The sequence below is a fragment of the Mus musculus genome, chromosome 9, assembly GCF_000001635.26.
Source record: "Mus musculus strain C57BL/6J chromosome 9, GRCm38.p6 C57BL/6J".
Taxonomy (NCBI): Eukaryota; Metazoa; Chordata; class Mammalia; order Rodentia; family Muridae; genus Mus; species Mus musculus.
Window position 1 is genome coordinate 57,994,299 of NC_000075.6, and position 27,805 is coordinate 58,022,103.

The 27,805-nt window shown below is 48.8% G+C and overlaps 1 protein-coding gene and 1 pseudogene across 2 annotated transcripts in view, besides 11 other annotated features; both read left to right on the forward strand.

Moving 5' to 3' along the window:
* The first annotated feature begins 3,725 nt into the window (after positions 1-3,725).
* The window catches only part of Cyp11a1 (cytochrome P450, family 11, subfamily a, polypeptide 1), a 29,008-nt gene continuing 4,928 nt past the window's right edge, over positions 3,726-27,805 (forward strand). The window contains exons 1-6 of one of the 2 annotated variants that reach the window (NM_001346787.1): positions 3,726-4,020; positions 11,263-12,257; positions 21,976-22,131; positions 23,896-24,095; positions 24,995-25,198; positions 26,411-26,568. In NM_001346787.1, coding sequence (NP_001333716.1) covers positions 23,945-24,095; positions 24,995-25,198; positions 26,411-26,568 — 513 coding nt within the window. In that variant the 5' untranslated portion in view covers positions 3,726-4,020; positions 11,263-12,257; positions 21,976-22,131; positions 23,896-23,944. Of the gene's footprint in view, positions 4,021-11,262; positions 12,258-20,653; positions 21,001-21,975; positions 22,132-23,895; positions 24,096-24,994; positions 25,199-26,410; positions 26,569-27,805 lie in introns of those variants that run through there. The other variant, NM_019779.4, reaches the window with a different exon arrangement.
* On the forward strand, positions 11,514-12,102 carry Gm17322 (predicted gene, 17322; annotated as a pseudogene).
* Positions 19,238-20,707: a promoter, noted in NCBI's record as "1.4 kb promoter fragment". NCBI's record gives the evidence for it as "EXISTENCE:reporter gene assay evidence [ECO:0000049][PMID:19342447]".
* Positions 19,238-20,726: a biological region, named in NCBI's record as "Cyp11a1 promoter region". NCBI's record gives its function as "regulatory_interactions: Cyp11a1".
* Positions 19,524-19,550: a protein binding site, noted in NCBI's record as "Cyp-3". NCBI's record gives the evidence for it as "EXISTENCE:protein binding evidence [ECO:0000024][PMID:19342447]".
* Positions 19,756-20,726: a promoter, noted in NCBI's record as "-942 to +28 promoter fragment". NCBI's record gives the evidence for it as "EXISTENCE:reporter gene assay evidence [ECO:0000049][PMID:17213386]".
* Positions 20,202-20,726: a promoter, noted in NCBI's record as "-497 to +28 promoter fragment". NCBI's record gives the evidence for it as "EXISTENCE:reporter gene assay evidence [ECO:0000049][PMID:17213386]".
* Positions 20,212-20,240: a protein binding site, noted in NCBI's record as "-488 to -457 GATA site". NCBI's record gives the evidence for it as "EXISTENCE:protein binding evidence [ECO:0000024][PMID:17213386]".
* Positions 20,231-20,257: a protein binding site, noted in NCBI's record as "-469 to -442 CRE". NCBI's record gives the evidence for it as "EXISTENCE:protein binding evidence [ECO:0000024][PMID:17213386]".
* Positions 20,231-20,257: a protein binding site, noted in NCBI's record as "-469 to -442 CRE". NCBI's record gives the evidence for it as "EXISTENCE:protein binding evidence [ECO:0000024][PMID:17213386]".
* Positions 20,231-20,257: a protein binding site, noted in NCBI's record as "-469 to -442 CRE". NCBI's record gives the evidence for it as "EXISTENCE:protein binding evidence [ECO:0000024][PMID:17213386]".
* Positions 20,623-20,631: a protein binding site, noted in NCBI's record as "Ad4BP site MSC-b". NCBI's record gives the evidence for it as "EXISTENCE:protein binding evidence [ECO:0000024][PMID:1517227]".
* Positions 20,653-20,661: a protein binding site, noted in NCBI's record as "Ad4BP site MSC-a; SF1 -38 to -46 RE". NCBI's record gives its function as "important for expression in the adrenal cortex and testis" and the evidence as "EXISTENCE:protein binding evidence [ECO:0000024][PMID:1517227, PMID:18174359]".

Below are 27,805 nucleotides of genomic sequence, written 5' to 3' on the forward strand. Positions count from 1 at the left end.
CCAGCCCAGAGAGAAGGTTGTTGAAGTCTCCAGCTTCCACAGGCTCACCTTTGACCTTTGGTCTCCGAGTAGGCCTGGCATCTAGCAGGGGCTTAAAAAATTGGAATAGAGAAGGGAGAAAGTGGGTATTGTCTCTGGAGACCGTTACCTATTTTCAACAGTGGCCCTCAGGGTTGGCTCTGGGTCCTGCTTTACCCTGGGGTGCTCAAGGGAACAGAGGCAAGTACCATGGAAAGTCTATGGATTAGTAGGTCCTGGGATGGTGGGAAAGCTGCTTAGCAAGGCAAGGGCAGCCGGGCACCAGATAGCCAGGCAGGTGTGGGTGGTTTTGGCAGGACTCACAGGCAGCTGGGTCCTGCCTCTTCCTGCCCCAAACTGTCTTGGCACCTCCTTGTTACCAGGCCACAGCAGGAAAATGGGTGGAAAGGCTTTGAAGCTGGGCTAGTTTTTAACTGGCATCTAGCAGGGGAAAAGCCGGCTGACCATGCACAGGACTGGCTAAGGCTGAGCAGCTCCACAGTGGGAAGGTATACCTGGGTACCCAGGCACAAAACTCCCAGGGGCCCTTCAACCCAGGGTGAGTTCAGGACTCCCTGGAGGCAAGAGGGGCAGCTTGTTCTCCAGGCAGGTTCCTTTTGTAAACTTTGAGACTAGCACACAACATGGGCACAGTAGTGGTTCAGTAAACGTCAGTCCAACCAGGAAAATAAGGAGCTAAACTCAGATTGGGACTCAGGCTTGAGACCATTGCCACATTTGCCCTGACTTCACTTGGGGCCTTAAGATTTTTAGGGGGTTTTGAGACAGGTTCTTCACTGTGTAGACCAGGCTGGCCTTGAAATCACAGAGCTCTGGATGCCTCTGCTTCCTGAATTAAAGGCCTGTGTCCCCATACTTAGCTGTCACTTAGAGTTTTTGAGGGAACACAGGTAGGATCTATGGAGGCACTGTGTGTTCCTCCTCAGACCCAGCAACGCTGTATCTCCCCGTCCTTCTCTCCCTGTCCCAGTCTGCAATTGCATCTTCCTCGTGGGAACCTGGGAGAAGAGAGTGACTTCATGTCATATAGATGACCTAGATTTGGTTGACCTAAAGTAACCTCCTGAAACAATTGAACTGCCACTGCCACTACCACTGTTTTTTATGAAGCCCCTCAGGTGGTAGGAACTCACTCAGGGCCTTCTCTCTCCCATTTTCTGCTGCCCTCTAGTGAGACTCAGCAGTATCACCTCGAGAGAACACTGAACTTGTCTGCAGAGGCAGGTCTTCAGATTTCAGTGGAAACCCGCCATTTAAAATAGGTTGATTTTTGCATAGACTAAGAATCCTGTTCTCTTCCACCCAAATAGAATTCCTCTATGGGTAGCCATTTGTTTGTGTGGTGGTTTTTGTTTATTGTTTTTGTATTTTTGTTTTTGTAGCTGTAGTTAAAATGTAGCAAAACTGCAACAAAGAGAGATCTTTTTCTTCTTGACATTGACAATTGACTATTGATAAGTTAGACACTAACCTAACCTAACCTAAGACACTCCTGCTGGCATCCTTACCCATCACTTAAGATCCTCCAACTTGGGGACAACCTGTCAGTTTTCGCAAATTCTTATTCTTTGCCCTACAATAATAAGACTGTGACCTTGTGTTTTGGCTCCTGCCCTGGCATTTTGCTAAGTGCCGTAGTAGCATCTTTGACACAGGGCACAGAACAGAATTCCTTCTTCCAGTTCTGGAAAGCTGGGAAGTGACAGGGGAGCGTGGACACGGAGGAGCACAAGGAGCTGAGTGCCCTGACACCGAAAGCGGTCCTCTCCGGCCAGCCCTCGGGTCCTAAGCACTGTTATTATTGTCATTATTTTGAGACTGGGTCTCAGCTCCCTAATTACCTCTTACAGGCTTCATCTTCCATTACGGTTGCATTAGGGATTAAGTTTCCAACACAGGATTTTTTTTTTTTTTTGGTGATGGTTAATCTTTTTAAAAAATGTTATTAGCACATGTTAATTATACATAATGATGGGTTCTTTGTGACACTTCACATATGTACATATTGCCATCAGAGTCATTCCCATCGTACTCTCTTCTTCCCTTCCCTCTCCCTCTAATCCTCGTTCTCTTCCTAGTGTGTGTGTTCCTTCCAATGAGTTTCATTAGGGTTGCTTACAGGAACGTCGATACCTTACCAGAGACTATAGCATTGAAGAAAATGCCTCTCCCCTTCCCATCAATTCTTAACCTTGAATAAATCTTTAGGAGGGATGGTATCCCATAAGCACCTGCCCCATGATGGGGTGTCATGGGCCAGAGCTTGTTCAGTTGATGACATGCAATGTTGGATGCCTGGAAGTCATCACTTCACTCTTCCTCCCGCTCCGAACCCTTCTTCCAGATCTTGTTTTCTGTCTCTCCTTCAGCAATGTTCCTGGTTGATGTAGATGTTCCATGTACTACTGAACATTCAGGTACCCTGGCCAGTTATGCATATTTCTCTGAGCAAAGCTGATAGCAGCGTTATTCTGTAGGCACAAACGCAGTGTTTAGAAGGCAAATTTGACAGACACATCATGTCCACTTAGCCAAACAACAACTATGACATCTCCACATCTCCACTAGGACCTTCTCAGCCACAGGCTTCTGATTTGGTTTACAGTACCAGTTGTGGATGCACAGGGCAGCAAACATGCTATTATTATTGCACAGTGGACTCATCTTGCCTGGCTGGTCAGGACTGTCCCACTTAGGGGCCATAGCTAAGTAACATTAGTGATGACAATTCTCCCTCAGCAGCCTGGGTAACTCCTTCTGGCACAGGGAAGGCTAGTCAGCAGGAAGGAAGCTTCCAGTCCAGTTCTGGCTTAATTTCTATATCCCCTCAGGTAAAGGGGCAAGGCCTTCAGGGGTATGATCATCCACAGCACAGATTTTCCTCTGGTGCCTGGCTCAGAACCTGTACATGCCAGGCGCTCAGTGAGTAACTATGGATTAGTAATGAACTCACTACAGCCAGATGAGAAAGAAAGGACCATCACAAAAGATGAGGGACCGTCTACTGGCTGCCCGGCCTGCAAAACTGTCCCTGAAGAAAAGCTGCTTTAAGGGAGAGATGAGGGAGCCGGGCGTGGTGGCGCACGCCTTTAATCCCAGCACTAGGGAGGCAGAGGCAGGTGGATTTCTGAGTTCGAGGCCAGCCTGGTCTACAAATGAGTTCCAGGACAGCCAGGGCTATACAGAGAAACCCTGTCTCGAAAAACAACAACAACAACAAAAGGGGGGCGGGGAGATGAGGGTAGAGGAAGGTATGGCTAAATTGGAAGAAGGCTGGACATCTCCTTTGTTCCTCTGGCGGGAAGCCAGCAAGAGCTAGGGGAGGAGCCGCCCAGTACTTGACTTTATCACACCGCCGCCCCCACACTAGGGAACCGGAGTTCTGTTTTGGGAGAGGTAAGGTACAGAAGCATGCACACTTTGCCTGAAGGAGCATGGAGCTTGACTCTTCTAGTACACCCGGGGCCATGTGCTCGTGTGCCTGAGGACAACATGGCTAATGGCCACCCTAGATGCCAGCGAAGGAACCCATCACACCTGCACCAGGTTTCTACAGCTTCCTCACACAGTCCTTTCAAATCCCACACCTCTCAGCCTATTCAGGCCCCAGCCCCTCATCCTCAGCTAACCCTCCCTCGTCAGTACCCCAGCAACCCCTACATCCAATGAGGGAGCAGCTGAGCCCCGAGCTCCGCCCCCTTCCACCTGTCTCTGTGGTCTGTATAGAGCACCGCTCAGCAGCAATTGCTCTGCAAAGCCGAATACTAACCTAGCCCGCCTCGGGCAGTGCTGAAGGCGACAGCCCCCGGAGAGCTTGTGCAAATATATACTTTGAAGTCTGGCGGGTACCCCCCAACTTCCGGTTACAGGATCGCCCTTTCTGGAGGTGACACTTCTTCATGCGTGCTCTCTCTATGCGCAGGAGCTGAGAGCCACTGACCCCAGCACTCCTGAACCCTCTCTCATGGCCTCAGACATCTGGTAAGTGGGGGGTTTGCGACTGCTAGGGTCAGCATTGAGTCCATTTAGCTTTTTAAAAAGTGCGCTCGGGGACAGAGATTTTTGTCCCATGCCCTTTTCTGGTCCTTGAAAAGATCTCGGAAGAAGCCTTAGTCCTTAGTTCCCTTAGTCCTCTGCCTCCCGAACCGACCGACCTCTTTTAGACCTCAGCTTCAGAGCTTCGGGGCCCAATGTTATGGTGGACATTGGCTCCACCTAGTGGTAAGAAATTAAATTTCAGCAGATCGTGGTAAGGTGAATGAGGCAGGTAATGGCTACCTGGATACTTAGAAGACAGGAGTCTTTTTTTTTTTTTTTTTTTTTCCTGACTCAGTCCTTGCTACAGGCATGGCTGAAGGTTGACTCAGCTCCATTCTTCCATCTGTATCTTAAGAGTAGCTGGCTGCTTGCCTCTGTGTCCAGTATCTGCCTTTCAAAGCCCCCTTCAGAGCGCTGTCCTTAAACCACTCAGAAGCCTCTCCCGTCAGCTCACACCAATGCCACCCACTTGGAAAGTAGAACCTGAAGTCCCAGAAAAGGTGCCAGCAACTTCCCCCTGTTCACCATGGAAACCAGGACATGTGGCTCTCTCCTATCCACTCTTCTCAGGAGGATAGAAATGGCCTTGCCAGTCCTGAGAGTCACTTCTTTTTGGTTCTGTGCCCTTGGTAGATTAAGTCACTGGTTGCAGTAAAGAGGGACCCTGTCAGGGGAGGGAGAGATGGCCTATTAGTGAAGAGTGCTTGTTGGTCTTCCAGGGGACGAGTGTTGACTCCAGCACCCACATGGGTGACTCACAGTTGTTTGTAATTAAGTTTAAGGGGATCCAATGGCCTCTTCTGGTGTCCTTGGCCACCCCTTCATTTATGGCAAGCACACACACAACACATTTTTTAAAAAGTATTACTCTGTCATAGGAAGTGACATGATATTGCTTCTGGGTCTCTGTTTTGACTTGCCAAATCCTCTGCCACCACAGTTCTAGGTGTGTGTGTGTGTGTGTGTGTGTGTGTGTAGGGGTGTGGTGTGTGTGGGGGGCACTCACAGGGCTCTGAGTCTGCTCACTGTGGAGCTCACTACTGGGCATTCTCAGTGAGCATGATAGTTGGGGGAAAATGTTTGGACCTAAAATGAGAACCCTGCCCTGTGAAAAGCAATAAATTCTTCATAAAACATCAAATGGTAACATTTTATTAACCTCGTTACTTTCTAAGTTTAGTATCCATAAAAGCTTCATTGCATTTGGAAGAATGTGTGGGCTGGGTTTCTCTCTCTTTGAGAAGTCTCAATTACAAAACTGCTCCTTCTAGCTGTGTGGTTTCAAAAGAAAAAATATAGCTATTCTTTAAAAAACAACAACAACCAACTGTGGAGCAAATTTTCGTCTTTTATCTCACACCTTGATGGGGAGGGAAGTGGTCTAGAGCCCCAGTGCCCAGGCTTACAGGGGTGCTGGGCACCAGTGTCTGGGGTGGAAAGGGGAGGGAGAGCTGTTGTGAGGGACACAGGGTGGTGCTGGCAGGGACCCAGAGGTACAGGCAGAGTGTCCTCTCTGCACCCTGGCGGCAGTGGGCTGTGATGGCTATTCACCTCTTCAGCTGGAGAGCAAAGAGGTGCTGTACAGGGCAGGTGAATGGAGACCAGGGCTTAGGCTGTAGGTCAATCCTTGGAAAATTCAGGTGGGGAAGTTCTCATAGGCTGCAGTGGGTGAGGCCCTACTAGGGTTGGTCTTCAGAAAGGCCGCTTTCAGGGTTCCTAGCTAGGAATGTGCTCCGGTGTGTGCTTTGGGTGAATATCAGGAATAAAGAACTCAGCTGGTGTTGGGCGGCAGTGAGGACCATCCCGCTACTGTCACAGGCAGATTGTGTGTGTGGAGGGGCAGGGAGGGAGGGAGGGAGGGAGGGACAGAGAGAGAGAGAGAGAGAGAGAGAGAGAGAGAGAGAGAGAGAGAGAGAGAGAGAGACTGGTCAACCTTTGCCTGCAGCTGTCTTGGGGACTTGGTACATGTCAAAGGATTGTTACCCCTTACTCTGTGGACTTTTTCACCATGTGCCTTCATCCCATCCTTTAGCTTTAGCTTCCACAGTGCCTCTGTCACACACTTGTTCTCAACTCCAACAGAAGTTGCGTCCCTCAAAGAGTCTCATTGTTACTGTGTAATGAATTGCCATCTCCTGACTTCCTTGGATCAGTGATTCAGAAATTTGAGTCTGTGCTTCCCAAACTGCCATTCCTGAGACCTCAAGTAAACTCCTTTGACTTTCACGGTCTCAGTCATCTCTCCTCCATCAACCCCCAAAGCCTCACCTATCCAAAAGTTTCTGACAACTGTATTCGGTTCCCTTTCATTTCAGTTTTTCTGGACAGAGTAGATCAAAATCCATCAAAAAAAATGTCCAAAGGCTGGAGAAATAGCTCAGTGTAGAGAACTTTCTTAGCATGAGCAGGGTCCCAGGTTTGGTCCCTACCAGAGCAAAAAAAGAGAGGGAAAGGCTTACGGTACTCATGGGAGCCCCAGGTACTTACGGGACTAAGGCAGGATTGCACGAGCTAGGAGTTTGAGCCCATCCTTGGTGATCTGCACCCCATGTCAGAAGACAGAGAAGAAGCAGAAACAAGCAGAAAAAATGGAGAAGCAGAAGAGTGAGGCTCCTGGCTTTTCTTTTAGGACAGGGACCAGTCAGTTGTCACAAGCCCCTGCCTGGGCAGGAAGGCAGTGCTTCATTCCTTTCTCAGGAAATGCTCTCTACCCTCCAGGGGCCACAGGACAGTCTGTCTTAGTTTGCTTCCTACTGACGTGATGAACACCATGACCAAAAGCAACTTGGGGAAGAACGCATTTATTATACTGTTTTAGTTAAGGTTTCTATTCCTGCACCAACATCATGACCAAGAAGCAAGTTGGGGAGGAAAGGGTTTATTCAGCTTACACTTTCCACATTGCTGTTCATCACCAAAGGAAGTCAAGACTGGAACTTAAGAAGGTCAGGAAGCAGGAGCTGATGCAGGGCCATGGAAGGATGTTCCTTACTGGCTTGCTTCCCCTGGCTTGCTTAGCTTGCTTTCTTATGGAACCCAAGACTACCAGCCCGGAGATGGCACCAACCCACAATGGGCCCTCCCCCCTTGATCACTAATTGAGAAAATACCCCACAGCTGGATCTCATGAAGGCATTTCCCAACTGAAGCTCCTTTCTCTGTGATAACTTCAGCCTGTGTCAAGTTGACACACAAAACCAACCAGTACATATACTTACAGGTTAGAGTCCGTCATGGAGTGAAGTCAGGGATGGAGCTCAAGGCAAGAACCTGGAGGCAGGACCTGAGGAGGCCTTGGAGGAAGGCTGTTTATGGGCTTGCTCCCCAAGACTGGCTCATCGTGCTTTTTATTCAAATTAGAACCACCTGCCCAGGGGTGGCACTGCCCATGGTGGACTGGGTCCTCCTTTAGCAATCATTAATCAAGAAAATGTCACCATAGACATATCCGCAAGTCAACGTGATGGAGGAAATTCCTTAATTGACCTTCCCTATTCCCAAGTGACTCAGTGTGTGCCAAACTGGCAGGAGCTAATAGGCACACCTTCCCAAGGTGAAGCAAAAGGAAGAGAACAAGCAGAGGAGAGAGACGGAAGTAGCTAGATAGAGAGATTGGATATAGATAGACAGACAGGGAAGCAAAAGGGACTGAGTGTGACCGGCTGGGGAGATGGCTCATCGGGTAAGCAAGCATAGGGACCCGAGTTCAAATCCCCAGCACCTACGTAAAAAGGAACAAGGCAGGCATGGTGGTATACATCTATAACCCAAGTGTGGAGGGGTGAAAACCTGCAGCGGCTTGGTGGCCAATCCAAAACAGCCAGTTGCAGGTTCATTGAGAGAGCCTGCCTCAAAACAAACAAACCAAACTGGAGATGCATTTGAAGAATACATCTGGATGTTAGCCTCTGCTCTCCACATGTGCCTGCATAGGTAGACATACCTGCATACACGTGTATATAAACATACTACACACACACACACACACACACACACAGAGAGAGAGAGAGAGAGAGAGAGAGAGAGAGAGAGAGAGAGAGAGAGAGACTGAGTGGTAATAATGATATAAAGGGTTAAGTAGTCACACCCTGATTAGTAAAGCCATGCATCTCCAAGGCTGGTTTCTTGTCAAACATCTATGGGGGGTGTTGCAGGGTGGGGTGGGGAGGGGAGCTGATGTGTGACTTAGTGAAAAAAAATGCCTGGAGCTGGACCCATGAAAGCAAACACATTTGCCCCCTAAGATTTATTTTATCTTTAATTATGTGTGTTGTATGAGTGGGTTGTGTCCGTGAGTGCAGGTGCTCAGGAAGGCCAGAAGAAGGCACTGGATCCCCTGGAGCTGGAGTTGTGAGCTGCTGGGCATGGGTGCTGGGCACAGAACTCTGGCTCTCTGTAAGAGCAGGCTGCACTCTTAACCACTGAGGCCCCTTTCCAGTCCTGGGACACACAGCTTTCACCGTGGTGTCCAAACATTAACCCCAAACCACAGTGGACAGCCTTTAGCTCAGTGAGGTTACTTGTGCGATGTTGAGAATTTGAGGCCTTCCCAAACACTCTATTGTCCTGGTAAGTGTTCGTCACAACCTTGACAGGCAGGTTGTGATTATTTCCATTTTTTGGAGATGAAAGCCTTCATTCTCACTTGGCTCCAAGTGAGTTCCCCAAGTCCACACAATTACTCAGTGGTCGAACTAAGACTTGAACCCAAGTCCATCTGGTCCCAATGCCCCCTATGTGATTATGTCTGCAGTCTGCTCGGCACTTTTATACATTGGAAGGACACCCTTTTCTTTTCCTTATAGTGTTCCCAAGGCTCCATCAGCCACAGGGTTCTGTCTGGCCCTGACTGCAGGGTCTGTGCTTGCCTGCAATAGTCAGGTGCCAGAATCCTGTCCACTGTGATTGGACAAAAACTGGCCAATCAGTTCTTCAGGGAGATCATGGACAAGAGAGAGGGTGGCCCTTCTCTGTCTTTGCTGCAGGAGTTTCCAGGACCTTGGGGTCAGGTAAATCCCTGGCCTTCTTCCTGGCTGTGCACAGTTGACTGCAGGAGACAGCAGCCAACACAAAAGAAAGAATGGGAGGTGGGGGGCCAGCGACTTCCTCTGGCATGCTAGCTCCTGACCTTGAACTTTTCAAATTCATTTTATGTATATGGTATTTTTGTTTTAACCAGTTTCAGCTGGATTTCTGCCAAGTGCCCCACAAAGAATTCTGACACAAATCTATGATTTAAAAGAGTTATAAAACAGGAGCTCCACCCCGGCAGAAAGGGGAAGGCAGGCACTGGGAGTAGTGAAAGGAGCCTAGGTAGAGTTGAGCCAGGGGTGCAGCTAGGTCTCTGCGAGCCACGGGATAAGAATGAGAGTCCTGATAGTGACAAATGGGGCTCCATATAGATTCCCCCACCCCCCACCCCGCGCTTCTATCTCTGGCTTCATTTTCTCCATCAGCTTCCTACCCAAGAGCAAGAGCTTAAGAAATTTCTGAAAGGGGTGCCAGCGATGGAGCTCAGTTGGGAGAGTGCTTGCCTAGCATGCATACAGCCCTGAGTTCCATCCCCAGCGCTGAATAAACCAGTCAGTCCTGACCCTCGGGTGGTAGCAGAGAGGATCAGGAGTTGAAGGTCATCCTTGGGTGCACAAGTTCAAAACTAGTCTGGGATGGAGGCCCTGCCACAAAACCAAAGCCAACGTTCTGGAAGGACCCATGACTGACCCAGCCATGCCTTTTCACATGCAATTACAGTAGTCCCCTCTTGGGAGGAGAGTAACGTGGGCCTCACTTTTGTGATATTGGAGTCTCTCTATAGAAGTGGCGCCTCACAAGAGAGAAGGACCAACAGAATGTCTACCACAGAAATGAAAAGGTTACCTACTCAGCCGCTGGGATACTTGCTGGGGACCCCTGGCTTCCAGATAGGTTTCTGTCCCCATATGTTCTGGAGTGCTAGAATGGTAGCCCAAACGCTGGACTGTCCGATCATCAGCTTAATTCTGGTGAATCGGCATGAGGTCAAGCACGTGCTCTTTGCTTCCAGCCTTTCCTAACTTACTGAAGCCCAGCAGTCTACCTGGCGCACCAGCACCAGGTAGACTCTTAGAGTCACCACTCTTTCTTGGCTCTGCGTAGCTAGGTGGTGTCACGTGGTTAAGTTGTGGCCAATGAGATGCCTGATCTTGTGTGAGGGCTTCAGAACAGGTAGCTAGAGGTGTGGGAAGGGTCCCTTTTGCCTTCTTCATCTTCCTTCCCTCCCCCCTCTCCCCCAGTCCCCTCTCCTATCCTCCCTTCCCCCTCCCTCTTTTCCTTCCTCCCCCCCCCCCCCCGCCCCAACCCCACTCTTCTCATTTTGTAGTAGCCCAGGCTGACCCTTTTTATAGCTTTCTCTTCTTTCTGGTCAATAGCATAGAGATGGATCAGGAAGCATTGTGGATTGTGGGATGGCCTTGGAGATGCAGACAGTGTTGCAAGCCGGATGATGGCGGCTGGGCTTTGGGGACTCACCACCAGCTCTGGGTTGCCTTGGGACTTCTTTTATGCAAGAGGCAGTATACTTCAATCTTCTGTAAGCTTGGGACTTGGATTTTCTCTTTATCTATTCAAATCTTATCCCAACCAATAAAACTACTTTCTTAATAGTCCCGTCGGTGTGTGTGTGTGTGTGTGTGTGTGTGTGTGTCAATTTTTCCATAAATAGAGAAGGAAACATTTGCCGAAGACTCCACAGCTGGCAGCTGATGGATCAGTTAGACTCATGAATGTTTTGCCCTTTCTTACTGAGGTGTCTCACTGAGGTGGTCTTCAATAGGTTGAAGACCCGCAGGGTGAAGGACCCATCGAGGCTTGGTCTCAGCCTAAAAATGGTTCCTCTGAGGGAGTAACTGGCTTTGATCTCAAAAACCTGGTGTTTTGAGTTTTCTGTCTGGGAACATGCCACATATGTAGCTGTCTGCAAGTTTCTTATTACTGGAATGTCCTCATCAGGTGGAAGCCACTCAGGGCTGGTTCTCATATAGATGAGAGCTTGCTGCGCCCTGCCCTCCCCCGCCCCCCCCCCCCCCGTGCCCACTGATGGCAGTGTCCTGGGTGCCCCCCCACCCCCACCCCTGCCCCCAGAGGAGGGATGACTCTTGTAAATATCATGGGTGATTGATGTATGACTGTCACATTCATTCCCACCAGGCTCAGCATGGGACTCAAACAACAGAAATTAAGCATACTGAAACCCTAAGGAGGATGTGTCATACTACACTCTACACAACTACAAAGTGTCAAGGAAAGCCGGGCCTCTGGGGCTGGCATCTGTACACCTTTCTACAAACCGATTCTTTGTGGCTGCAGAATGGCTATTACCTTTCTGGGGCTAGTGCTCAGGTTACAAGCTTCTGTGAAGGATATCTTCAAACTCCTTGAGACTGCACCTGGGTGCCGTGGATAACAGCAGCAGGAACCTGATGGCTACAGGTCTGGAAGAGCAGCTGTCAGGATCGGGAGAAGGGATGCTGGTGGCCAACACAGTCCTGCGTTGGAAAGAGCCTAGTTTTCTCGGCTTTGTGGGGTGTGGTCCATGCTGTTCCTCTTTAGTATCTGCGACCATCTGTGCTGGCAGGTGCTTCCTGCTTTGTTATGCTTTTGTGTCTGGCTGACTACCTTGTTTCCATCCTGGCACCTAAAATTTTTAACTCCAGTAAATGAACCACTTTAAAGAACAGCAACCATTTCAAGACATGGGCATCAACCTATTAAAAACTCAGCACGGTTTTGGAAGGGCTTTGGACGGGTGGAAACACATCTTTCTGCTAAAGGAAGAAGAGCCGAAAATGTACTTGACCTTGATCACCATAGTCCTTTCCTTCGTGCAGTTGATTGGGTGGGACGGCGAGTTCACAGGCTGCATACCTGATGGTGACATCTGTGCTGTTGCTTTGTGAACTAAGACATCGTGAGCTGGTTTGAAAGTATATTGGGCTGGGCAAGTGTTAGATGAACAAGCCTCGAAAGCAAAAAGCAAAGGAGAGTGAACGGTGCATCGGCTTCCTTCTGTGTGGTTAGCGGAGTGGAGCTGTCTCACTCCTCTTCTGGACACCACCACTTCACAGAAGTGGTTTTTTTGCTGCATCCACTTTGCTGGTGATGGCAGACATTGGCGTGTAGTGTCTTAGTGTCGTCCAGTATAGGTGGGTACATGCTCAGCTGCAGCCCTTAAGTGGACCACTCCTTGGTGATTATGAATAACTTCGATCCCCCCTTCAAGGCTGATGCATTTTTACTTTTGATGACCCCCTTTACAACACTAAACCGATGAACTTTAGTAGAGTGGGTGGGTGGAGGGTCTGGACAGTTGTTGGAGCTTGCTTTAGCTAGAATGGTCTGTAGCTACTGGGAAATGTTTCTAGTTTCTGCTTCGGGGTCTGCTTGAAAGTCTGGTTTCACAAATACAGAGATCAAATTCACCACTTAATTTTTTTATTATTTATTTATTTACTCATTTATTTATTTTGAGACAGGGTCTCATCACATAGCCCTGGCTGGCCTCAAACTCATGGAGCTTTGAAATACAATCTCGAATACAGACTTTTGGAAGTTCGCCTTTCAAAAGTCCTGAAGGACTTGCTACCTTGAAGTGGTACACAGGGAAATGGAGCTTGATGCCAAGCAGTCAGATTCACCAGTGGGACAAGGGGTGGTGCTTCATAAAGATTGCTCCCTGCCTACGTCATAGGCATTCTGCTCCTGAGAGGAATGCATCTTCAGTGGCTCTCTCATCACATGGTAAACCTACCTTCCTGACAGGGTGGCTCCCTGTGAGTTCAAGGCCAGCCTGGTTTACGTAGGAGGTTGTAGGCCAGCATGGGCTACTGCGGTGAGACCTTGTCTCAAAACAAAGCAAAAACCAATCAAAGTATGCAAAACAGAACAACCTAAGGCCTAACAGCAGCAAAAGTGAGCTGCAAAATTCTCATTTCGCCAGTGATACTAGCCGTATTTCAGTCACTACAGGTACCCAAAGCCCAGCCCCACCTGACCCCCAAGAGACAGTAATAGCAGTGTCTAAGTTTCTTGTTATTTCTCCAAAAAAAAAAAAAAATGCCAATTCTGTAGCGGTGAGTGAATTCTCGGTGGTGCTGGGCTTTGGGTAGCATAGATCCTGTCACTTTCCTGAAAGCTTGTTTAATCCCATTCCTTCTCAGTAGCCAGACACTTAGAGTAGTCCAGATCCTTAGGATTAAACCTCAAAGGGCCCAAAACGTGACACATTTGGGATCAACTTTTTTTTTTTTTTTTTTTTAGATTTATTTATTTATTATATGTAAGTACACTGTAGCTGTCTTCAGACACTCCAGAAGAGGGAGTCAGATCTTGTTACAGATGGTTGTGAGCCACCATGTGGTTGCTGGGATTTGAACTCTGGACCTTCTGAAGAGCAGTCGGGTGCTCTTACCCACTGAGCCATCTCACCAGCCCCCTGGGATCAACTTTTTAACTGATGCTGTGAAACCCATACCTTGTGGTGTGCCTGCCCCTCGGTGTACTGTCCCCTCCCATGCTGCTATAAACAGTGACACCCATTGTAGTGTTTGAATGTTTCCTGTGACACCCACCTTAATTTTACTTATTTTCTTGTAAACAAGCCTGTCTTTCTATCTGGATTGTAATACCTTTGGCAATTCTAATCATTTCTTCTATTTTGTCTTGTACAAAAGGGGACATTTATTTTAAAAGTGTAGAATCTTGGGAAGAAAGAAAAAGGTCTCTGGGCCTTTGGACTTCTACAGTATGGGTTAAACATATCCACATATTCTTTGATTCTTTGACACTTCCATTCAAAGGCGGAGCCCAGTTACCCTCTGTTTTGGCTTAGGCCTGGCTTGGTGTGTTACTGCTGCACACACACCAGAGTGGGAGTGATGGCCTGCTACCTCAGAAGAGCCTTCAGCTCTCTCTTTCAGGACTTTTGTCCTGGAAGATGCCTACCATGTTGGGAAGGATACCCAGCTGCCCTTGAGGTGAGAAACTGAGGCCCATGGGCCACAGCTAGGGAAAGCTGGGCTACTGCTAACAGCCACTGACATGTCCTGAAGGAGGGGCCAGCCAGGTCAGTGCAGCCTGTTTGGATGCTGGCCCCTACGCACCAGCTACGCCTGTGTGACAAGGGCCCCTCAAGAGGAGCTATGGGCTAGAGCTGTATACCCGAGGCTGCTCCTGGCTGCCTATTGTAGGAAATACAGGAGGCCACCATCATTTGCTGTTTTAAAGCCACCAACCTTCTGGATAAGTTGCCACGCATTATGGGGGCACCAACCCAGTCTTGTCTGGGAAGGAGATGCTGGGTTTCCAGAAGTTCTTCTGGAGCGATGGAGAAGCTTGCTTGCTCCTGGAAGCCTGCACAAGATTCTCCCTCGTGTCTCATCTGCCTACGGCGGAGCCCAGGCTCACTTTGTGATGGCTCACGTGGACAGGCTGAGGGGATGAGCCATTTCAGGAGTTGCTGCTCCACAGCAGAGGGGCTGGCTGTGAGGTCTGAGCTTTGAGCTCAGATCAGGGCAGCTGTGAAGGACAGGATCTGAATGGACATGGCTTCCATGCCCTGGCGATCCTGACTCCCTCTCTGGGCAGGAATATGGGGTCGCGGCTAACCGAGGAATTGGTTTTAAGAGCTCACCCTGGATGGCCTGTCGCTTCTAGTATCCTCAGAGAGGACCACGTGACTGCCTTTCTTTGTGAAACCAATGCCACAGCTATTCCTGGATGATGTCATTGCAGGCTCAAGGCCATTAGTGATGCAAAACCAGCCCCCTCTGTAGCCTGGCTTTATCAGCAAGTCTGTGACTGGCAGGACAGGCTGCTCCCTCGGGGAATGTGACAGCTGTTCGAGAGAAGTGCTCAATTTCTGCGGGGGTGGGGTGGGGTGTGTGGCTGCTCTAAATTTGTTGGGAGTGATTCAAATGTTATTGGAATCTTGGGTCAAGTAGCAAGGACAACTGTCACTCCCACATGCTACCCCTGGCCTGATAAACACAGAAAAAGGAGTTAAGAGAATACAGTTCTTTGTGCTGGTGAGCTTGCTGATCGCTCTGTAGAGATGGAATTTCCATACCATTCAATTTACCTATTTGTTTGTTTGTTTGTTTGTTTGTTTTTTATAGTTTTCGAGACAGAGTCTCCCTACATAGTCCAGAATAGCCTCAAAGTCACTCTGTAGCCCAGGCTAACCCTGAACTTGTGATTCTCTAACCTCAGCTTCCTCATTGCTGGAATTGCAGAGACACTGCTCCGTGAGCAGAACAATGGGCTCATTTAGCATGCACAACTCAGGGCTTTAATTTTAAGAAGATTTAGTTGTTTTCATTTTTCTGTGTGTGGCTGTTTTGTCTGCATGTACTCCATGTTTATGCAGAGCACCCTCAGAGTCCAGAAGAGGGCGCTGGATCCCCTGGGACTGGAGATACAGATGGTTGTGAGCTGTCATGTGGGTGCTCGAACTAGGGTTCTCTGGAAGAGCAGCCAGAGCTCTTAACTGCTGAGACATCTCTCCAGACCCTATATTGATTTTATTATACTTTATATCTTATTATTTATACTATAATATTAGTATAATAAATATATAGTATAATATTTTATTATCAGGACCAGCAGTTGTAAACCATTTTCATCTTTACTATCCGAAAGCCCCCAATATTCTTTATGTATGACCTCCAGGTTACCCCAAGTCCTAAGCCTTAAGCAGTCATCAACCTACTATGACATGTGTTTTAGTTGGTGTGTTTGTGTGCATGTACCTCTCTGTGTCTCTGTCCCTCTGTACCTCTGTCCCTCTCTGTCTCTCTCTGTCTCTGTGTCTCTATGTCTCTCTGTGTGTCTCTCTGTCTCTGTCTCTCTGTCTCTGTCTCTCTGTCTCTCTGTCTCTCTGTCTCTCTGTCTCTCTGTCTCTCTGTCTCTCTCTCTCTCTCTCTCTCTCTCTCTGTGTAGGCCTGAAGTCTACATCAGATGCCTTTCTCAGACACTCTCTGGTTTTAGGTTTTGGGTTTATTTTTATATTTTTTATTATTTTTGTTTGTTTGTTTTTTGGGGACAGGGTTTCTCTGTGTAGCCCTGGCTATCCTGGAACTTACTCTGTAGACCAGGCTAGCCTCGAACTCAGAAATTCGCCTGTCTCTGCCTCCCAAGTGCTGGGATTAAAGGAGTGCGCCACCACCGCCCGGCTAGTTTTAGTTTTTGAAGCAGAGTCACTTATTGAACCTGGGCCTGGCCACTTTGACTAGACGGGCTGTCCTCCCGTTTCTGTTTCCCTAGTGCTAAGGTTGCCGGCGCCTTTGAACAGTTTCTTACACAGCTGCTGGGGACTAGAACTCAGGTCTTCATGATTGTGGGGCAAGCAACTTACCTACTGAGCCATCTCCCCATCCCTCTATGTGTTTGAATGGCTTGTTTGTCAGCAGATAAGAAAGGAAGTCATGTTCGTCAATATAAAGCAGGTCTAGCATATAGGTGGTGTCAGGCAGCGTTGCACATGGAAGGTGTCTTTTCTGGTGGATACACTCTCTTTCGTTTCTTTTCCTTCTTTTTTCTCATCTTAACCTTTAAATATTGTATACTTACAGACTTGACACTGCTTCCTGAGTTGAGTTTTGTTATGATGGGGCTGATAACCTCCCCCGACCCTGACCCCAACCCAATGAATTTGAATGAAAAGCTCAGCTCTGAAGTCTTTGTAGTATTCATCCATCCTTAGGTCTTCTAGGCCTCTACTACAGTGACTGGATCAGAGTTGTTGTAAAGACTCATTTTGCACTCTTGTGAAACTTTCAGGAAGGGCTGTTACCGGAGAAGGAGGGCGGAGCTGATTTGCATGTCCTGCCTCTCCGGCTTGGAGGGAGGGATGGGTTGAGAGCTATCCAGGATGTGCTTGCTCTAAGATCAGTTCCTCTCCCTATTGGTTTCTTCAGAGGCCAACCATTCTTGGGGCTGAGGCGGGAAATGGTTTCAGGTGAGATCAGGTGCGAAGGTTGGAAATGCAGCAAGCCTGCACAAACCGTTGCTTCCTTCCCAAGTCCCCTAATGAATACACTTCCATCGGGTGGGCTTAGTTCTGTTCATTTAACAACTCTCAGTGACTGGGGGATGCATTCTGGGAAGGCGGAGGGGGCAGGGTGTGTGGAGGAGCTGGCCTAGCCTGGGAGGATGGGTCTGGGTTAGGTTTGATGGGGGAGAAACTGAGCTGCAGAGCTTGTGGTAGCTCCGTTTGCCAAGGTCTGGGAGCCGACATACAGCCTGACCATGGATCTTAGCTTAGTGGACACTGAATCCTTCGGAGTCAGTCATTCTGACCCCGATTTATTGGGTGAGAGATAAAGAGGAATCTGGTTCTAGGGTGAAATTCCTTTGCTTCTCCAAATCTCCCCAAGGTCAGAGGAGATTAAAGTTTCCCCGTCCGCCCCTGGCCTTGTCCTCCGACATCAACTGGAATTCTCAGCAGAAGTCGGCTGTGACTGGAGGCTAGCCTCACACAGGGACCTGGGGGGAAATCTCTTGATTGGACCTTGTGGCTCTGTGGGAAGCCAGAGACCTGATCCCTGCTTACTCTAGTGACCCATGATGGGTATCTGCCTCTTCCTACCTCTGCCTCATTTTTCTCATCTGTACAATGGGAGCTGAGAGAAATGAGCCTGTGACATCCGGTAATTCAGCCAGCAGCTTCTGGTGTGCAGGGTGTACCCTTATAATGCTAACTGCCCTTACTCATATCCCAGGTCTGCTTCTCAGCAGCATGGTGAAAGGGGCTTGAGAGCCGAGTCCCCAGCCAGGAACAACTTGGACTTGAATCCATACTGTGTTGCTAGTTAGCATTGTGACTCTGGGCAAGTTGCTCTTTTGGTTGAGCTTTAGTCTCCTCCTCTGTAACTCTGGCAAAGTTTCTGAACCTACCTGGCAAGGGAGCCATGAGGATGAAGAACTGTGCAAAGCTCCTTAGACATGGCAAGCGTCCAGTTCATTCCACAGACACAGGTGAGGCCTACGGGTCCTGGCCAAGGCTGAGAAAGCCAAGTGCTCTTTCTAACATTTGACATCATCATCCCTAGGGCATTGATCCCAGAGAGGTTAAGACAGAGCTCCTGGTTGCAGGCATCTTGATTTCTGTTCGATGACTAGTCTGCTACTCACAGAAAGCAGCTTGAAAGGGCTTTGAAAGGAATCCAGGGCCAAGGATCTGGAGGCCAGGGTACCAGAAGCCAATGGGACCAGGCCCATGGCCTACTTACTGCGGCTTATCCTTTCTTTATCAGATTCCCAGACCCACAGAGGTTAAGACAGCCCCAGATGCAAATTCATCCCCCAGTGAGTCACTGTCTTTGTGCAGCCAAGGTTTCTCCTCCCCCCATCCTGAGCCCAACTTAACATTGCTGTGGAATCATGGAAGAACTTTCTATGAAGAAGGTGGTCTCCTCTTGCCTCCATGGGCTCTGACTCTCTGTTCCCTCACCCCTCTCCAGCCTGACTCACCTGCTCCCCTCTCCCTCCCACCTGGCTTCTTCGTTTCCTTCTGCTGTTTTCTGCCAGCCTGGGCTTCCCTTAGTTTTCTCAGAAGAAGGGCAGGGAGTTTCTACCCTGAGAAGAGGCATGGGAATTCACACCTAGACAGCCCAGCCCAGGATACCCAGCTGTTTTGATGAAAGCCAAGGCTGCTAATTGGCCCAGGAAGTTGAGTCAGATGGCTGCCAACCTAAATTAGCAGGAATGCTGTTCAGGCGTGATGGGTTGTTATCCTTGCTAGAACCCAGTGTAATGAACTTCTGTCCCTTCGCTGACAATATGCTAGTGACAACACAGGGCCATAGGAGTCCAATTTCCTCCCACATTCAGATTCACATTCCCTCTCCTCTACCCCTCCCTCCTCTCCCATCCCTTCCACCTTTTGAGACAGACTCTGATATAGCCCAGGCTGACTTCAAGTTCATGGCCGAGGACCGCTGTGAACTTCCATACCTCATGCCTTCTGCACTGGGGGAAGGGCACGGTCAGGGTGGACTGCCCTCCTCCCACAGTGACAATCCACTTTCCTTCTCACAATCCTAAGGAGGGCAAAGGCTGCACTAAAACTTAGCTTAGGTTTAATTCAATGAACTGGGGTTTTCTTTTTAAAGACACCCTGCTTTTCATAAGGAAAATAATGTGTTAGAAAGACCACAAATTTTTCTTAGCCTTTACGTGGAATAACATTCAATAAAATGGAAAACAAGCAAACCGACAAGAGCTAGGCATGGTTGTGCAACCGTCAATCCCAGCATTCAGGTGGCTCACTGTGAGTTCAAGGCCAACCTGATCTACATAGAGAGTTCCAGGTTAGCTGGGGCTACACCGTGATTCCCTATTAAATCCATGCTAAGGGTGTATGTAGCTCAGTGAGTTTTGACATATGTAAGAGGTAGCAGAAAAAGAACATCCTGAGCTGGATGTGGTAGAACATAGGTACCTGTAATCTCAGCGTTTGAGAGGAAGAGAAAGGAAGGTCACCTAGGCTAGACCATATGGTAAGATCCTGTTTTAAAGGCAAAGGAAGGTTACCTAGGCTAGACCATATGGTAAGATCCTGTTTTAAAGGCAAAAGAAGAAAGTACACTTTCTGTCATAGTGGTGAATGCATATAATCCCAGGACTCAGGACACTGAGGCAGGGGGATCTTAAAAGCATAATGAAAATAAAAAATGCACTAAATCCTGGAGAGATGGTTCAGTGGTTAAGAGCACTGCTAGTGCTTTGACTGTTCTTCCAGAGGATCCAGGTTCAAATCCCAGCACCCACACGGCAGCTCAACTATCTGTAAGTCCAAGATTTGACACTTTCAAACAGACATACATGTAGGTCAAACACCAACGCACATTAAATAGATAAAAAAACAACATAAATAAATACATACATACATAAGTAAATAAAACAATACTTGCTCGTCAGAACATTTTCAAAGAACACGGAGTATGGTTGTTTGTCAAAGAGAAAAAAAAAAGCAGAATTTCAAGAATTAAGGAACTGTACAAGATCAGTTAATAATCAACCATTTGTAAGTCCCAGGAACACAGGAAAGATGTCTGCTGTTCTATAACTGGCCAGGTAGTCAGTTCCTCCAGACCCGTGCATGATCTTAGGCTATCTCTCATCTTAGAGGATATTCGTCATCACCTAGGGGCCAGCAGAAGGCCTTTGTCATGCAAAACCCGCAAGGAATGGAAGCAAACCCAACTATTGCAGAGTCATAAAGGGGCAGGAGCTGAGGTTGAGACCCAAGGGGGGGGGGGCTAGCCATGAGCCAGGAGGTCTAAGCCTCATTTTCTTCCCATGAAAATGGAGATAGCAAAGTTGCCTTTTAATGTGTCTGAAGGATAGTGGTCTTAGGGACCCATAGGGTGGACACTGAGGTTAGAGGCCTGGAGCTGCCTGCCAGTGTTTGCCTAACTCTACTACAGACTTTTCAGACAGAAAGTTCAGAAGTTCTTTCTCTGAGTTTGGGAGGGGCTGTGTGAGCCCAGCCCTCTGGAGGAGGAAGGGGGGAGGTCACCGCTCCATCAGCTTCTCTCTTAGCCTTGAGCTGGTGGTTATAAGTGTGGCTCTGGAGGTTTGGGGCAGAGACACTCGTGCAGCAGGAAGTGGCAGTCGTGGGGACAGTATGCTGGCTAAAGGACTTTCCCTGCGCTCAGTGCTGGTCAAAGGCTGCCAACCTTTCCTGAGCCCTACGTGGCAGGGTCCAGTGCTGAGTACTGGAAAGGGAGCTGGTACCTCTACTAGCAGTCCTAGGTCCTTCAATGAGATCCCTTCCCCTGGCGACAATGGTTGGCTAAACCTGTACCACTTCTGGAGGGAGAGTGGCACACAGAAAATCCATTACCATCAGATGCAGAGTTTCCAAAAGTATGGCCCCATTTACAGGTAAGCCTGGCAGCAGGTGGAGCAGGCACAGGGGGAGGCACACGGCTCCTGCTTCCTGTCTGCCTTTTTCTTTCATTTCTTCCAGGCTGGGGCTGGGGCTGGGGCTGGGGCTGGGGCTGGGGCTGGGGCTGGGGCTGGGGCTGGGGCTGGGGCTGGGGCTGGGGCTGGGGCTGGGGCTGGGGCTGGGGCTGGGGCTGAGGGGATAGTCTTCCCTCATTTCTGACTCCAAGACTTTTTCTACTGGTATAAAGAAGTGTGAGCAAGCAGTGCCCCCCTCACCCACCAACTTTAGCCACCCTAAAAGTCAAGTTTGCTGTCTCTATCTTCAGGGGGAAGGAAATGAGACATTGGTGCCCTGACTACTGGCAAGCCCCGACCAGGCTTTAGCGCCAGCCTCAGCTTCAGGCCCTTTGTGTCTGGGAGCTGAGCAAGAACAGTACACGCTCTTAATCACTGAGCCATCTCCCCACCTTGACATTTTTCTTTAATAGAAGTGAAGGGTGCCATCTCACTTTTGAGGCGAGTGACTACTCTGAATTACAATTCAAGAAGAGCCGGGCTGGCTTGGAACTTGGGAGATACAGGGCATTCACTGTAGAATGACAAGAAAGCCTGCCATGGCTTCAAGCCCAGCAGGACAAGAAGGTTCAGCGTGGAATCGGCATGATTATGAAATGGAAGGATTGGGGTGGGAGTGGGGCTGGTCCTGGGGTGCGCTGTGTGGTGTATGATAGTGTCCTGCCGTCCTTTGGAATGAGTCACAATGTCATAGGAAAATGTGTCATGTTTGGCTCTTCAGCAGCTCCGCAAGACAGATGTCACATCCATTTCCCATCTCATAGGTGACACTGAGGCTCAGCAAAGGGAAGGTCCCAGCCAGAAAGCTGTGTACTGATTGTGTAGAGAGGCCTGGCTGCCCAGGGTGTGTGTTCACGGCTGCCTCAGGTCCAACATCAGCCGCTCTTGTCTTTCCAGGGAGAAGCTGGGCACTTTGGAGTCAGTTTACATCGTGGACCCCAAGGATGCGTCGATACTCTTCTCATGCGAGGGTCCCAACCCGGAGCGGTTCCTTGTGCCCCCCTGGGTGGCCTATCACCAGTATTATCAGAGGCCCATTGGGGTCCTGTTTAAGTGAGTTCTGAGTGAGCCTCGTGTGTGTGTGTGTGTGTGTGTGTGTGTGTGTGTGTGTGTGTGTGTAGGGTGCTGAAGGAAAGTGGTAGGGAGAGGGGTCGGGGGAAAGAGTGGCTCTGCTCATCTTCCTGTTCCATAAGGCAAACGATGGTGACAACAGCCATGACAGGGAAGTGTCCTGCCGACTCCCAGGGGGATGTCAGGCTGAAGTTCTTCATGAATAGTGGAGACTTTGCAAAGTTCTCACTAATTGCTTTAACTATGAAGTGCCACTTTATCAAACACCTGCTAGGTACCAGGCCTTGTGCCAGGTGTTGGCAGTACAGCTGTAAATAAGGGCCTGACAGCCTGAAGCCACTGTGAGAAACAGCGAGATCTGCCACTGAGATATAGATGCTATTTTCTACCAAATTGCATACTGATAAATTTATATATATTTATATATAATTTTTATATAAATATATAATTTATATATAAATATAAATAACATATAAAATATCTATCTATCTATGTATCTGTCTATGTTTCTACATTGATAGGGTCTTTCTACATTATCTAGAACTTTCTAGAAGTTGCTACATAGACCAGGCTGGCCTCAAACAAACATCAGCTTGCTTTGGCCTCCTTTAAAGGTTAAGGACATGTGCCACCACACCCAGTGTCACTGAAACTTTTAAATGTGACTAAATCAAGGGTTGGCAAGGCCCTGGAGCAACTGGAGCTCTCGTGCACTGTGGTGGGAACATGTACCTGGCCTCTGTGTGAACAGTGCTTGGATGTTAACTCCCAAGACCGACTATTACCAGGGCCACGGTGGCTGTGAGTCACACAGTGTTTCTAACTTTAGTGACATGCCATGTCCTCTCAGGGAACAGGGTCATAGGCTAGAATGTTTCTCCAGGCTATAGTTAAAAAAAAAAGAAAGAAAAAAGAAGGAAAGAAAAAGAAAAACCAGGAAGCCTTCTAGCTGGTTGAGATGAAGGAGGACGGTGGACGAGAGAAGGTTGCATATACCTGCCACAATGTACAGGTACAGACTCAGGTCCACGACACGGCTGTCCTGAAATGCAAAACTGAGTGGAGAAGGCAAGTACTCCAAACTCTGACAGGCATTTAGAAACTCTGGAGCTAGCACAGTCTTTTTAGTGTCTTTTAAGAGAGATTCAGTAAAACCATACACAAAAGGGGGAAGGGACCCAGGCTCGGGTGGGGGGCTTCATGTGGAGCAGGGTAGGCTGAAACCATGAGTTTACAAAATTATTTGCCTCCAGACTCTCAACTTTTTAAAAGAAGTTTTTATTCATAGAATTCTATTTGTGTGTATATGTCTGGTAAGTATATGCCATGTGTATACAGATGCCTCTGGGGACTAGGAGAGGGCACCGGATCCCCTGTGGTTGTTACAAGTGGTCCAGAGTTGCCCTATAGGGATGCTGGGAACTGGACTTGATTCCTCTCTAAGAGCAGTGAGCCATCTTGCCAGCTCACAACGTTCTTAAACAAACAAACTCCCCCAAATTACAAAAGGAGCATTGCAGCCGGGCAGTGGTGGTGCACACCTCTAATCCCAGCACTTGGGAGGCAGGGGCAGGCAGATCTCTGAGTCTGAGACCAGGCAGGGCAGGGAGGGAGTAGGAGAGGAGAGCAAATGTTGGGAGGAGGGGAGATGATGTTGCTGCAGGTGCTGGAGCTAGAGAGCCTAGCAAGTCCGTAGGTGCCAGGTGTGGCATCTGTGACCTTGAGGCGGGACCTGTGTTTCTCTAGGAGTTCAGATGCCTGGAAGAAAGACCGAATCGTCCTAAACCAAGAGGTGATGGCGCCTGGAGCCATCAAGAACTTCGTGCCCCTGCTGGAAGGTGTAGCTCAGGACTTCATCAAAGTCTTACACAGACGCATCAAGCAGCAAAATTCTGGAAATTTCTCAGGGGTCATCAGTGATGACCTATTCCGCTTTTCCTTTGAGTGTAAGGATCTTACACATGACTGACTGGCAGGAGCTGGGGGTGGGGAGCCAGCGTTCACCCTTTTACCTTGAGACCCCAGGCCCTGTGCTTGTGTGGATTGGTTTCTTGGACAGACTCTGTACTGTCAGTCTCTCGGGGGTAGTCAAATAGCTCTCATCTGACATTCATGTTGGGGAAGTCCCCAGATCATAGGTTTTCCATGCCACCATCCTCCATAAGCCAGAACTTGGCTTGGCCCTGCATGCTGCAAGTCTCCCTCTCGTAGAAACAGACCTCTGGAGTTGAGCAAGAAAGAGGGGACCTCCTGGGTTGATCTGGGCTGACTGTTGAAGGACACTTAGAAATTATCCAGACTGGGTAAGGCGGTTAGGCGTCATAGACCAGGCATAGAACAGTGCATGCATATGGCTTAGTAGAAGTCATGTGATGCCTGCAGGAGATCTGGGGTACCCTGGGCTTGGTATAAAATTGGCATTCAAATTTTTCTTGTGGTAAGTGAGAAAACTTGAATCTTTTAGTTTCAGCCAGATTGAATCCTGGGTGACTTGGAGACTGCTAACCTAAGTCTCCCAGGCCATGTGTGATGTAGTGATTGCAGTCAGTAACAAAGGGAAATCTCTCCTGGACAGTTCCGTCCTGGCTCAGGTGGAGTCCACTATTCCCATCAAAGCGTCCTGATCAGGGCCGCCCCTATATCCCTCTGAGGGACCTGAATTGAAGCCAGAAGGGCAGTCTTCTTCCATCTCTTGGGGCTCAGGTCTCAGTTGCTTTGCTGGAGGAAGCTAAGGATGAGCAAGGGCCCCTGTGTGTGGTGGGCATGGATGGGGATGGTTCTGGGTGCTGAGGCTCTTGGAGAGCCAGGCTGGAAGAGGGTCCTTAGCCTCAGTCTCTCACTGCAGCCATCAGCAGTGTTATATTTGGGGAGCGCATGGGGATGCTGGAGGAGATCGTGGATCCCGAGGCCCAGCGGTTCATCAATGCTGTCTACCAGATGTTCCACACCAGTGTCCCCATGCTCAACCTGCCTCCAGACTTCTTTCGACTCCTCAGAACTAAGACCTGGAAGGACCATGCAGCTGCCTGGGATGTGATTTTCAATAAAGGTGAGGACTCCTCTGGCAGTACTCATGCCTGACCAATGGCCGCCTCTGTTCCACAATTAACCAATGGCCACTAATCTACCATGGAGGGAAATCTCAGATGAACAAGGATGTGTGTCAGGGCTGGAGGCTGACTATTGGAGTTGGTTACTTTTTCCTTCTGGAGAGAGGGAATAAGGATGTTCATGGTACTCATGACGAGGGGCTGGGGAGATGACACAGCAGTTAAGGACACTTACTGCTCTTACAGATTGAATTCTAGGACTCAAATCAGGACAATCACAACTGCCTGTGACTCCAGCTCCAGGGGATTTGACGTACTCTTTTGGTCTCCACAGATATCTACACTTATACACACACACACACACACACACACACACACACACACACACACCATACATATATACACTTAATTTAAAAAATAAATTCTTTTTAAAAAGGTGTTCAATATCTATTGAGTTGAGGGCTAGTGTCTGAGCCGTAGTTGTCTGTGTGACAGGAGGCTTGAGGGAAGGGCTAGGGGTTGTTGAGAGGGAAGATTGATGGAAAAAGCCGACTGGGGTGTGGTGGGATCTAATGTCACCTCAGCCGTCAGTACCTATGTGACCTTGGGCGACCATCTCTTCTCAGCTGGTAAAGCGCTTGCTTTGCCAATGTGAAGAGCTGAGTTCAGTTCCACTCATGGTGGAACTTGCTTGTGATCCCATTGCTGGGGAGGCTGAGACATGTGTTTCTGGGGGTTACTGGCCAGCTACCCTGAACTACTTGATGAGCTTCAGGCCAATGAATGAGAGGCCCCATCTCAAAGAAGCAAGGTGAACAACAGCAGCTGAGGTCGAGTCTTACTCGCACTCCCCCTACAAACACACACAGTGGGGATGATGGAGAAATAAATGACAAGGGCTAGGAACTTTCTCAATTGTTAAGAGCCCTGGCTGCTCTCCCAGAGGACCCTGGTTCAATTCCTAATCTACAGGGTAGCTCACAACTGTCTGTAACTCCAGTCCCAGGTAATCCAATACCTTCCGCTGGCCTTCATGGACATTGTACACACATGGTATACAGACATACCAAAAAGAGGCTTAACAAAATGGCTGCCTAGCAAGCAGGGGCTCTGGAATACTCAGGCCTTGGCACCCCACCCCTGAAGACTGATGACCCTCCCTCCCTCGCACCAGCAGGGAGCCTCATTCTGTTCTTCCTCCTCCTCCACAGCTGATGAGTACACCCAGAACTTCTACTGGGACTTAAGGCAGAAGCGAGACTTCAGCCAGTACCCTGGTGTCCTTTATAGCCTCCTGGGGGGCAACAAGCTGCCCTTCAAGAACATCCAGGCCAACATTACCGAGATGCTGGCAGGAGGGGTGGACACGGTGAGTACCGTGGGCCCAGCATGAGCCTCCCTGGTGCCCACATGCTCCCTTCCCCATCAGCTGTGCTGTCTGAAGGTGAGAAGCTGGGCATGTCTGTATGATATGATTCTCTCCCTTGGTGCTGGGCCCTAACAGTGGACTCCTAGAAGGGTGAGGCTGAAGCCCTGCCATGACCTAACACTATTTACCACCCATAGGGCAGGATCTGAGGCTGATTTATCTGTGGGAAAGAAGGGAATAACTTCAGTTCCGTTCCCGTATAGAACTGGGTTGTTTTTGAGCTGGGGAGCTTATGTAGCCCAGGGTGGCTTTGAACTCACTATGTAGTCAAGGATGACCTTGAACTCCTGATTCTTTTGCCTCCTCTCCCTGAATTTAGGAATTACAGAGGTGTTATCACCATGCTTGATTCTTTAAAAAGGTTGCTTTTATTTATTTCTTATGTGTATGAGTGTTTTGCCTGCGTGCACCATGTGAGTGCCTGGTACGTGGAGAGGACAGAATATGGTGTCAGGTTCCTTGGAACTGGCTTTACAGTTGTGAGCCACTGCATAGGCACTAAGGATTGAATACAGGTCCTCTAGAGAGTAGCCAGTCCTCTTACCTGCTGAGCCATCTCTCCTGCCCCCACCATGTTTGATTTTATACAGTGCTGGGACCAAACCCAAGGCTTCATGCATGCTAGGTAAACATTTTACCAACTATGCTACATTTTCAGACTCTGTATATTTTTGTTTGTTTGTTTGTTTTGGACAAGGTCTCACTTTGTAGTGTAAGTGGACCTGGAATTCACTCTATAGCTCAGGCTGTCCTTGAATTCACACCAACCTTCCCGTCTTGGGCTCCCAAGTGCTGGGATTACAGTGTCCTCAGGCCAGAGACAGGCACCTGGTAGTCTTGAAAGTGTAAGCCACAGTAACAGATTAGTGGATCCAACAACACACATTTGTTTTCTCACAGTTTGAAGCTGGAACCATTATTAAGGCATGAGCAGGATGAGGTTGAAGGTGTCCTTCTTCCTCACGTCTACACGTGGGCTTCCCTCTGTGCATTGCACTCTTTCCTTTTTCTTAAGGCATGGTTCCTGGGCTAGAGCTCACCAATACCCCCTTCACCCCATAGTCTCCTTAAAGGGTGCATCCAAATGCAGACATGTTATGAGATATTAAGAGTTGGGATATTCAGACCATGAGGCACACATCTTTAATCCAAGTACTCAGGAGGCAGAGGCAGGAAG